General features: G+C 34.3%; 1 protein-coding gene across 2 annotated transcripts in view; it reads left to right on the top strand.

The window, feature by feature from the left end:
- MDFIC (MyoD family inhibitor domain containing) overlaps window positions 1–12,798 on the top strand; it is an 87,433-nt gene that overhangs the window by 46,320 nt on the left and 28,315 nt on the right. For both annotated transcript variants that reach the window (XM_036231022.1, XM_036231021.1), the window contains exon 4: window positions 989–1,264. In XM_036231022.1, coding sequence (XP_036086915.1) covers window positions 989–1,264 — 276 coding nt within the window. The remainder of the gene's footprint in view (window positions 1–988; window positions 1,265–12,798) is intronic.

Raw genomic sequence — 12,798 nt, 5'->3', positions numbered from 1 at the left:
AAGAGTTAATTTTTCTCTTGTATATTTGCTATTTGGTTACTCTTGGCATAAAGGAACTTTATTGTGATTTAATGTGATTAATCATATATATTTCTTGCCTAATTCTTAGTTTTTCAAGATTTATAATTTCTTAGATTATATACACATATCAAAAATGTTGTTTATTCCTTTCAAAGACTCAGACTCATTATTTCTTTTTTATGCTTATTGCTTTCATCAGAACCTCTAGTGTAATGTTCCATCAGAGGGGTGAAAGTGGGGATTCTTTTCTTGGTTCTGACCTAAATAGGAGCACATCTAAAATGTTGACATTTAATTTTGGAACATATGTTTCATCAGATTAAAAACAGACTCTTCTATTCCTAACTTTTAATAAATGGTTTATTTTAAAATCAAATTAAGGAATAAATAAAGAAAAATGTCTTCTCCAGGGTTTTAAATAGAATTAAAAAGAAAACTCTATTTCTCTAATATTAAATAGCTTTGATACCTGACATCTTTTTTCTTTTATTTCAAAAGATAATTGAGTAGTTTAAAACGTGTTATCAGGGATAGCAAGAGAACACTTCGGCGTCTCTAGCAAAAGAAGACTTGGTACATATAAAACAATCCACTTTTGCTGTTGAATGAGGATTGAATTTTTTTTCAGATTTCTAACTTAAATTTTCTTTAAAGACAAAACACTGTTTTCTCTTCTCTTTTTACATCCATTGGGTGAAGTTGCCTTTGAGGATCCCTTTTTCCATTTTTCTTTTTAGTATACTTTCTCTATATATACTTTCTCTATGTTTATTTGCTATTATTTATGTTACATTTCATGTTTATTATTATTATGTTCATTTTTATTAGTATTTTACTTTTCCTTTCCTCTTTACTTTAGTATCATGGGTGAAATCCAAAAAAAGTATGTTACTGAATGTATTTTGATTATTTTCAAATATTAATTTCTTTTTTAATCAGACAAACTTTTCCTCTTTTTTTAATGTAGCCCAACCTCAGCGCTTGCCTCAGCTTCAAACTTCAGCCCAGGAATTGAGTGAAGAAGAAATAGGCAAGATAAAAAACTGTCACAAAAGTCTGAGCAATGGAAATGGAATTCACCATGGGGCCAAATATGTATCTTCAGAAAATCAAAAACTTTCAGCACCTGTTTCGCAAAAAATGCATAGAAAAATACAATCCAGCTTGTCCGTAAACAGCGATATCAGTAAGAAGAGTAGGGTGAATGCAGTCTTTTCCCAAAAGCCAGGCTCTTCACCTGAAGGTAAGTTCAAGTTATATTCATATTTTATTTGACCAGTTGTAAAATAATTTTCACTAATAATTATGTGATCAAGCAAACATAAATGAAGAATCTTGCTCATTTGTCCGACAAACAGATTTTGGTAAAATACAACTTAACTTTCCCAAAGGAGAGCACAGTCTATGAAAGGAAATATTTGCAGTCGACATCCTTCTTTTAGATCATTATCTCCTAAAGTGAGTAGTCATTACTTTAAATGTTACTGCTATCCTTTTTTTTTAATACCACATTTAAAAATATGAATACACATTTAAAAATATAATATGAATATTATAGTGGTATATGTGTGCGAGTATTTTTTTCTTCCCAATGTAGTATGTTATTCTGTGGTTCAGAGATAAGATTACCTGCTTGTATTTTTGTCTTGCAAATTGGTTCTTAAATATGTAAAACTAAAACCACAAAAAGATTTGGTAATTTTCATGTTCTTGCCAGGGAGTGGGCTAGGTGATCTCTGTTGCTTGACTGACCAGTGTCTTCTGGCCACCAATGCTGCCACCAACTGCCCTGATACCCCGCCCTGTTCCAAGCTCACTGTGGCCTTGCCTTTAGCTCCTCATAGGAACTAGTTATTATCTCTTCAATTCTGCCTCATCCTGCCTTTGCCCGGGTTAAATAAAGTCAAGGTTACTATGAACCTGAGAAAGTTTGCTTTTATTATAACACAAATCCATGTGATGACAATGTGTTTATAACTTACAGACATTTTTTAAAATATAAAAATAGCTTGCTGTATTATATTTTAAAAAGAATAATCTCCCCTCTATATCTAAGGTCTCACATTTCTCCCAAAGTATCCTTGTTCCTCTGCTCTTCCTCTTTCTGCTTTTTAGCCATTCTTGAACATCACAACTCAAATATTCTATCTTATATACACACACACACACACACACACACACACATTTACATATATACACATATGTGTGTGTGTGTGTGTATATAAAATATATAATTGTCATGAAATCTTAAATAATGGAAATCCTATGGATGCCTCTGAAATTGGCCATGCTTATTCATAAAGATAAATTAAGTTGTAAATAGGAAATTGTATTGAGAGTTACCCGTAATGAAGGTGAGAAAGGATATTACATTTTGGCTACAGGTGTCTCAAACTCAACTAAGGTAAAGTGTTAGGTTGATCAAATGATATGATAATAAATGGTCTGCATAGATCCAGGTCAGTGACACTACTTTCCAAACTAATTAGATTGAAAGGGACATGATTGACACTTTAAAATGAGTTTGACATGTTAGCTGCATGGTCATCTCTGAAGCATAGGTAGGCTGTTAACTAAACTGGCTCTCCAAGGAGTTGGGAAGGCAATGCAATTTTCTTTAGAGGATCTTTGCTTCTAGGTGATTGGGTAAAATAATTGAATGCAATTGAATTCTACTTGTTTTATACATTTGAATTTACTTATTATGCCCCTAACCTCTTATTTTCCATTTGATATTTAATTATTGTAAAGAATAGTAACATTTGCATATCAATCCAACTTGAAATTGCTTATGGAATTTTTATAAAATTTTTCATTATTTGCTTACTTATAATATCATGTGTGAATAATGAAGCTTTATAAGCAATATATGAAGGAGAAGGAAAATCAATAGTATATAAATGAAATCTCTCTTCCTTCCCCTCTCCCTTTTCCCTTCTTCATTTTCCCCTCTTACGTACACATTCACACTTTTGGCCCACCACAAAGATATGAATAAGAGAAGTCCCTTGTAATCCTGATTTTATCACAAAAAATGTTCCTGGTTGGGTTTGGGGGGCATAAGGAATATAAAACAAAAATGAAGATAACTAAATACATTGTATAATGTTCTATCTATAACTTCACTCTTAGGCTATCGAATTTAGCCAGTTATAGGTTTATTTTGTTTTGACTGATGAAAATTCATTGTCCAAGTTCATATTTTCTCAAAGTTAGATGTCTTCATGTTTTTTTTTTTTTTTTTTTTTTTTTTTTTTTTTTTTGCTATTTAAGGTTGTGGTCTGAAATTTTCATTGTTTCTGATTTTCACTTTGAAGTTAAGTTTATTTTCTGGATTGCGCTGTAGTTAAACAAATGAACAAACAAAACAAGCACAAAACTGATAGATGACAAATTTAAAAGAAAACATTCTCAAGCTCTGCCATCAGCTGTCTGGGAGACTTGGGTTTCTCTAGGGCTTATTTTTTTTCCCCCTATAAAATGATGTGTTTTAGAAATCTTCGAAGTAAGTTTTGATTTCAAGATTCTGTGCTGCTCTCTCTACAGCAAAGCTGCTTCACTCTCAGGACAGGTCTTTTGCTGCATAGACCAAGAGGGACCCGTGGCTGAAGAGAATTCTAATACCTGAAGAATAGCATAAGGCAACAGCAGAAAGAGTTTTGATGAACAGGGATAGATAGCATCAGGATTTCAGAAGGCCTATATTTCAGAACAGTAAGTCTTGAACAGGCTCAATTTGTGAAACAAAAATGGTTAGAAATTATTTTTTAAAAAGAAATAACAATGGGGAGATTTAATAGCTCAAATTTTTTCAGTTTTGTGTTTTTCTTTTTGTTTCACATTTTTCTTAAGTTTTCATCATCTATGCCTGTTCTTTCAGCAAAATGATCAAATGAGAAGTAAAAGAATATTCACTGAAAACCTCAAAAAATATCTACCATGCCATTTGACAATTTTTTTTTCTGTATAAATGGTGCTTGTGGTTATGATATTTGTATTGCACATAAATAATATTGACAAGTAGAGGGCCATTTTTCTGGTTCAGATGATGGAATTCAATATTAAACCATTTCATAGTGTTTCATTAAGAACACTCAGTGCTTTGCTGACCAAGTTTGGAAAGGACTGCTAAGATATGGGTCTGTTGCTTATACGGAGTTGATTGTCCTAGCCACATAGTTGAGATGGTGGGTTGGTGGCATATTTTAATATGTCTTTAACTATGGGTTACCTAAAGCCTGAATGCAAAGAGACATGTGCTCCATCATACTCATTTTTTAAGCTATGTCGATTCCTGTAGTTAGTTCCATAGATTCGTTGTATATGCCAGGCATTGTTCTACCTGCTTTGCTCACAGGAACTCATTTAATTTTCCTAACAGCACTGTAATTCTATGAACTTTATGTAATTATCTGATTATACATGAGAAAACTGAGAAACAGATAGGTTAAATGAACTCACCAAAGTCAATTGTCAAATGATAAAATTGAGATTTAAACCCAGACAATTCTGGCTTCACAGTCTATGCTATTAACCACTGATATTTTGCCTTAGTAAACTCCTCTGAGTAAAAGGTAATTTATTGGCCATTCCATTACCATATTGGATGTTGGTGTTACAGTTGCAGGTGAGGCAGGGATCTTATTAGTATGGATTTGCCTTCCTACTAAAATAAAAAAAAAAAATTCTCACACCTATACCCAATGTTCCTTTTCCTTCCCTACTGGACTCTAAATTACCGAAAGCCTGGACTGTGTCTGAGTCATTTTTTTCTCCTTGTTAATTTACAGAGATGTCCCAGTACATTAGCTTCAAAGAATTTCCCAGGAATTAATAAGCAATACAATGTTTTATTCCAAACCACTTTATCCTCCTCTTTCTTGAAACAAGCAATGGAAAATAAAGTATGTGCTCATGTTCATTATAAAAATGTTCTCTTAAAAAGTTCCTTTTATAAAATAGAGGAAAAAAATACCATGTGGGGAAATATTGTACATTTTATTTAAAGGTATTTAAATTAGTAGATTTCTACTTGTTTCATTTAATTAAATATTTTCATACATACTTTAATTTTATGATTGCATCACCCAGTGTAGAGTTTAGGACTATGTTTAAGATTCTCAACCTTTGAAATAATTATAGCATAATTCAGTATCCTATAACATTCAAATTGCCAAGAGTTTTCATTAGACTTCAACATATTTTTCTTATCCTAGGAATGGCAAATCCTAACACATTTTAGGTGTTCCAGTTATAGCTGTACATTTTTGTAAAAATTAAGTTCCAACAAAGATATTTTTAGAAGAGACTTTATGCTTTTCAGCAATGTTTGATAATTTACACTTCATGTTGGTATTATAGATTTAGTTTTTATAGAGAAATGTCTATCCAAACCCAGCAGCTTATTGAACACAAATGCTGAACAAAAGAGTCGGGAGTATCATATACAAAGCAGCACCTGGAATCAGGCTTGTTTTTAATCACACAGAGGAAATATACACTAGTCATTAGAGCATAGACTGGAATTAGTCTGCTCGGATTCATATATTGGCTTTACCATTGACTTGGGTAGGTTTCTTAACCTCTTTGTGCCTCAGTGTCTTTTCTATAAAATGGGGATATTATTAATACCTACTTCATAGGATTGTTGTGAAAAGCAGTTGATACTGTATTTAGTTCAGTTAGAACACAGCCGGCCCAGATGAAATATTTGAAATGTTAGCTCTGGTTTTCATCATCATTCTTAAGGAGTACGTAAGGAGAGGTCAGGTATGTTAGCTTCCTGGAGAAGGCAATGCCTGGATGGAGATCTGAAAGATAAGGTGAGGTTAGGGAGTTGAGGGATGTATTCAAGGCTGAAGGGCCCTTATGGAATAATGCCCCTTGTGCAGTGACCCATAAACTATTTATTGTTACTAAGAAGTTGGATTAGGAGAAATGAGCCTGGAAAGGTAAGAAAGAACTAGTCCGCAGGCAGCCTCGAATGCCCTGTTCTTCTGAAGCTGTATAGCCAGATATATATGACTTCTCTGAAAGACAACATTTTATATCAATTATACTGTATATTTTTTAAACATATTTTATTTTCTCTCCAATAATGCAGAAATCCCATAGATCAATCATCTAAAACCAGGATGCCTTCTTACCTGTAATAAATACTGTACCTGCACTCTGATTTCCTTTATAGTCTTTTTATACTTTAGTCATGAACTATTATCAAAAATGAAACCAATAAATTGGGTTTAGACTTGTTGACCTTAGAAAGCTAACAAGCTCTTTAGGAAGCCCTTGGACCTGTGAAAGGACTTAAGTTCAGTCCTCCAATTTTACTGGTTCTCTCTCTTTTTTTTCCCTTTAAACTGGCCTCTTGGCTTATCCCTATGACCTTTCTCTGTCTCTATTTTTAGACCCCTTTTTCAGTGTATTTCCCCTTGTATTCCTAGTAGCAGTTTTTCAGAACATACCATAGACACAGGGCAACATACTGTTAGTAGGAGTACAGCCATGACTCTCTGGGAGACAGTCTGGGTGGGGCAGGCACAGAACCTTCAAAGGGGATATAGCACAATTGAGCAAGACAGTTTGAAACACCCACTAGGTGACTCATATATGTCCCTTCCTTCCTTGAGAATCACTAGTAAATGGTAAAAAACAAAACAAAACAAAACATTTTCCTTTGACCTTACTGCTTCCCTTTCTCTCCTCATCATCTTTAAACCCTGACCTAACTCCTTGCACTTGAAATTGTGCTGTCACTGAAATGCTTAAAAGTTCCTTCACGCATGGTTAAGTGACACAGCTGAATGCCTTTGCTTCTTTTCAGCCTGGAAAATGTTCTCATAACTTTATTTGCCTTCTTGACCTGTGCACATATTTTTCAGAACTTAACTCAGTAATTGTATCCTGATCCTCAATGTTGGGCTAATTGTCTCTTTTTTGGGTCCCCGTGGTACCCTCTCTATATATTTACAAAGTGATACTGAAGTTTTCTGTTTTCCTGTCTGTCTTCCTGCACTAAAACATAGTCTCATTGAAGGCAAAGACTCAGTCTTATTTATCCCTTGAATTCTAGCACACAGCCTAGTTCCTGGCTTATGACAAGTGTGCAGTAAATGCTAAAGCAAGTAAGAAATATAAACTGGAGAACTTTGATACTTATTCTTTAACATCTGGTAGACATTAATGGTTGAAACCTCAGGAATAGCTGAAATCCTCAAAGAGAGAATGTGGAGAGATAAAAGAGAGTGTAAATATTTGAACTAAAAGAAAGGCAAAAAGAAACTCAGCTGAGGTAAGATTGGAACTCAACTCCTGTATCCCACTCATGAAGTGTTCTCCTTATTTTATACAGTTTTCAGTTAACTACACATTCCCAAATCCTAAAACCAGAAAAATAATTAGAAAAGTAAAATTGAACTTGAATGGTTTATTCTTAGTTTTAATAGTATTGTAAAATCTTTTTTTTTTTTTCCTCCATAGAAAGTTCTCAGTTTGGGCTGTAATTGTAGAAGTACTAGTATTTTAGTGAAAGGATTGTAATAGGACTTTATAGTATGACCGTAGTGTTATAATCTGAGCTTCCAGAAACCAATTTTCTGGGACTTTGGCAAAATATGTTGCTTCATTTCTCAAAGTGGTTAATGTGCTCGGATGCTATTTTGTTCCATTTTCCCAGACACAGTGCCTTCTATCCCATGTCAGAATAATTGTGTGGGAGAAAGGTTTGGAATTCTGCTTTGTCATGCAATATTTGCCAGTTCAATGAAAAACAGGATTTTAATAAATTTTACTGCTTAGCTAACAAACTGTGGAACAACAGTAATACAAAGAGAAAGGTGTGTGTATGTGTGTGCAAAGCAGGATGATCAAAGTTGAATATGTCAAAGTATAAATCATTCTGCAGTTATAAATCATCACTTTTAATTTACTTGAAACATTTAAATAGCTGTTCTTAAAAATGACAAACAATTATCTATCTAAAATATTTTTAAGTGGTAAGTATTACTTTAGGGCTGAAAGTAAATATTTAAATACACTTTTTTAGGAAAATAGGTTAACTATATAATTTATGACTTATAGTAAATTATTTTTATACCCATCCATTTGATGAGGAGCAAAGGGAAGATTTTATGAGGTCCTGAAATACACACACACACACACACACACACACACACATACATATATATGTGTGTGTATATATATATTAACATATATATAGATATATTAACATTTGTAACATAGAAACACCTTAAATATACCTCAAATCTGAGAGCACTTCTTTTATAATAGCTGACAGCTTTACAGGCTATGTTAGAGAAGAGGTAGATGCTATCAACTGTGTATGGATTCCACCTTTGGTTTTTTCGGTTTTATAGACAAATGTTTTTTTTGGTTTTATAGGCAAACCATTTTAGGCCACTGCTCTAAGAATTTAAATTAGCTTAGCATTCACTCAGGAGATGGGTGGGGAGGAAATAAAACAATGGAGATACAGATAAATTGGCCAGGAAACTTTGCTGTGTGGGGTATCACAGTGAAGCGACTATTTAGAAACTCAGCTTCAGAATAATACTCTAAATGGAAAGAATTGAACAAATCTTATGACCCTATTAATATGCCAAAGTTTTAATTCTTTTCTTTGTACAGTGTTAAAAAGTTTAGGTGATGTTTTTTGTTAAGCCAAACAGTAATAGCTAAGTAAATAGGGCAGCCAGCTTCTCTAGGATGAAAGATTGTTTTCAACACCAAGAGCTGTGGCAAGGCAGGTAGTGGAGAACCTGAAGGTTTTTGTTAGGGTTTGAGGATTGTGTGAGGGGCCTAGGCCAAGGCTAAAGCTGAATAGAAGTGGACCAGCATTTAGACATGTAGCCTAAGCAGGGCTGTCATTAATTTTGTAGTTCCATTAGTTGTGAAAGTCAATAGAAATTAGGAAATCATGAGGAATAGCTGAATGTAGTTTGAGGCTGAGTGTAAATTGAGTTTTAGACCTGTTCAGTTTCAAATGATGGTACACAGTCCAAGATGACGTGAAAATATACACTGGAGCCTGAGAGGAGTTAGAAGCCAGCATACTAATTTACATTTGTTCTCTTAGAGAGGATATTGGAAACTAAATCTGGGTGAGTTTTCTTAAGTAGAGATTTAAGATAAAAGGTCAGATGGATGAGAACTAAGTGACTCAGGGATCACTGAATGCCAGCCAGTTTGGTGATACAGGAATGTGGGCTAGGCTCGAGTGCTTGGGAGACAATCCCATGGAATGTGCAGACTTTTCTCCAGAGGTGATGTCAGATAGAATAAATCAGAGCGAGGCCATGGCACTGATAAAATAGCCTAGGGGAGAGATTAGAGCAAAGAGAAGAGGAAGATTATCTGGCTGAGAGAAAATAATAAGGGAGAGAGAAGAAACAAATTGGAGAGGGTGGTGTCATAGAGGCTGGGGAAGGAGTGTTTTAAGGAGAGAAAGAGGACTGTGACAGATACGGTACCAGTTATTGTTGACACCTTCAGTAGGACGAGTCTTGAAATAATTCTTTTGGATTTAACAATGTGGATGTCATTTGGTGACCTAATTAAGACCCACTTTCATGGAGAAGCCAGTGTGACATGGTGCGTGGAATGTGAGGAAACAATAGCTCCAGAAAGGCCAAACTCCAGGGTAGAAGTGTGGGACAGGAAGGCCATTTTGTTTATTTTGTGTTATTTTGTTTTACTATGAGAAAGATTTGAGTATATTTACATTTCGTTGGAAAGAATTCAAGAGAAAGAGAAAGTTTGAAAATTTTAAGAAGGTGGTAATGACATTTTCTTGACAAGCCAACATATCATTTCTTTACAGTTTAGATCTAGAATTTGGTATACTGAATTAGGTGAATGCACATCTATTATAATAACAAGAGATCTGAGCAACCAGAGAAGTCTTTAGTGACTGATTAACCTAGATGACTCCACCCTGTATGGGTTGCATAGTCGATTAATCTTAGAAGCCTCTGAGTAACTTTTATGAAATGGCTTTGTATGAGGAAATGTAACCTTTCAAATAGTTTAAATGCCTATATCAAGTCCTACTCCTACCTCATTTTAAGAGCAGTAATTGCATTTGAATGTAAGGCATTGACAGGGCAGGCATTTATGATTCTGAGTTCCAATTTTGACACTTTTTGTTTTAAACCACAGGCTGATGTAAGTTGATAACTTCTTATATTTTGGTATATTAAGGCCCCTAATTGCATTTAATAATAGCTTTTACACGTAATTTAGTATTAGAAAGGTTGTAAAATGAAGCATAAACAAGTAAACAAGCAGTTAAAGCCTTAGAAGAAAAGTATAGAAAAGATGAATAAGGAAACATAATTCAGAAAAATAGAAAACAGTGGCTTAATTTTAAAATGTTAAATTTATATTTGCTTGTGAAGAGTAGGCCACATTAAAAGACTTGAGAAAGTTAAGACTTAACCTATAGTAAATTGGAATTTTGACTAATTGTGGTAGTCTTGTACACAATGATGCTGATTATTTTTGATTCATTGGCTTCTTTGAGAATCTGGCAAGTTTTTAATACAAGATGTTAATAGAATCCTTTTCCTTTTGTGTTGTTCCTAGAGGTAACCAAAGACATCAGATACATTCAGGTATCTTATTCTAATGTCAGACGGCTCTAAGAACTGAACAATGAAGCGGGGAGTAGATAATGGAGGGCCTAACAAGCTAGGGTTTTGATTTTGATCTGAGTGAACCAGGAAGCCAACAGTATGTTTTGAGCAGATAACTGACATAATTTGACTTACCATTTTTAAGTACCACCTGCCTTTTGTACTGAGAGTAGGCTACAGGTACACAAGGAACAAAGCAGGAAAGGCCTGCCCTGTGCCTCTTGCAATAATTCATATGGGAGATGATGGAGTTGGGTCTGAGTAGCAGTGGCAAGATGTTGCATATGGATATATTTTGAAGGCAAAGTAAGATTTACTAAAGGATGAAATTTTAGTGTGAAAGAAAGATAGGAGTTAAAGATGACTTTGACTTATTTGGCCTGAGCAGTTGAAAGTATGGAGCTATCATTAATGCAGATTGGAAGACTGCGAGAAGAACAGGGTTTGGTTTGGGAAGAAAGATCAGGAGTTTGAATTTCAATATGTTGGATTTAAAATACCCGTTATCTATCCAGGTGATGGTGTGAAATAGGTAGTTGGATAGAGGAGTCTGGAGTTCAGAGGAAAGGTCTGCAGGTGGAGACACGTTTTGGGAGTCACCCGAGTACAGAATGTTCAGTGGATGGGATCACCTAGGACTAGGGTCTCAACCCTGACACCCCGGGTATTTATAGTAAGAACTTCTGGTCTTTACCCCCAGAATGCAATGGAGTAGGGCCAAGGCATCAGCATCCTTTAGAAGCTCTCCACATGATTTTAATATGTATGCTGGATAAAGAACTGTCCAGAAAGTAGGTAAAGTTAAGTATTCCAAGAACTGAGCCCTGGACCACTTTAGTGTAGAGAGGTCAGAAAATAAAAGGGAACCATGAAAAAGAATGGAGATAAATAATGTAACCCATAATACGGAAGGAGCCAACAAAGAAGGACATCTTAGAAACCAAGTGAAGAATGTGTTTCAAAATGGAAGGAATGATCATGTATCAAATGCAACTGTATTTGATATCAAACGCATTCATTAATAAGATGAATGAGAAGTGACCACTGACATTGTCTTCTGAAGGTCATTGTTGGCCTTTATACTTTGGTGTAATGGAGACAAAAGTCTAATTGCATTGGGTTCCAGAGAGAATTTAAAAAGAAAAAAAAAAAAAAAGATTGCAAGTCTTGGCTACTCCATTCAAGGAGTTTTCCTGAAGGAGAATAGTAGAAGGGCTTGAGCTAAAGGGGAATGTGTTTAGAAATGGGATTTTATTTGTTAAGTGTTGTTGGTATGAGCTCATGGAGAGGAGATATTGATGATTCAGGAGAAGGATACCCTTGAGTAGATGAGAGGGGAAGAGATCCATTACAAAATACCCTATACTATAGTTATTGATTGGCATCTGTTTCTATATCTATACCAGTATTTAAATCATATCAGTTTTTAGATCATTAGAAGAAAGTAGCCATGCTTTGAGGTGATCTTTTATAGTGACTGTTTTAATACAGTCCCTATGAGGCACTTTCTATTTAGCTAACTAGGTCTTTCAAATGACCAGTAGGGTTTGGTATAATAGATTTGCAGTTTTGGAAACCTTCCATATAAGAAAATATGTTATCATTTGGAATGATGTTAAATATGCTAAAAGTTTCCATTAATTTTAGAAGGATTTCAAAAAAATCATTTCATAGTTATAATAATACTAGACACTGCATAATACTATAATTCTCCAAGGAGGAAGTTTTGGGGGAGAGAGAGGAATGTGCAGGATGTTTTGAATTTCTGATGACAAATGGATGATGACTCATGATGTCTCTTGTAGTTTATGAAGTATAGACATAGGGGAAATGGTATCAGAGTATTGTTCACTGAATATAATTTTTATCTTCAAATATTTGAGGTGACTACTTAGAATAAAACTTTATCTCAATGTTCACGATAAATCAAAACATTTTCTTTATATTTTTTATTTCATTTTAGCCTAAATTTTACCACTTTAGCTGAAGCATTTTACCTTTTAAAAAATTAGCTTCATTTTTGAGAATAGAAGAATAGAAATATTTAAATCAGCTGATACACTGAAAAAAAAAATACTGTTGTATAATCCATACCTTAATTCATGTCCAAATGCCATGTGGTCTG

This window comes from Rousettus aegyptiacus, unplaced genomic scaffold, assembly GCF_014176215.1.
Source record: "Rousettus aegyptiacus isolate mRouAeg1 unplaced genomic scaffold, mRouAeg1.p scaffold_m13_p_13, whole genome shotgun sequence".
Classification (NCBI taxonomy): domain Eukaryota; kingdom Metazoa; phylum Chordata; class Mammalia; order Chiroptera; family Pteropodidae; genus Rousettus; species Rousettus aegyptiacus.
This window is presented reverse-complemented; position numbering and strand designations above follow the sequence as displayed.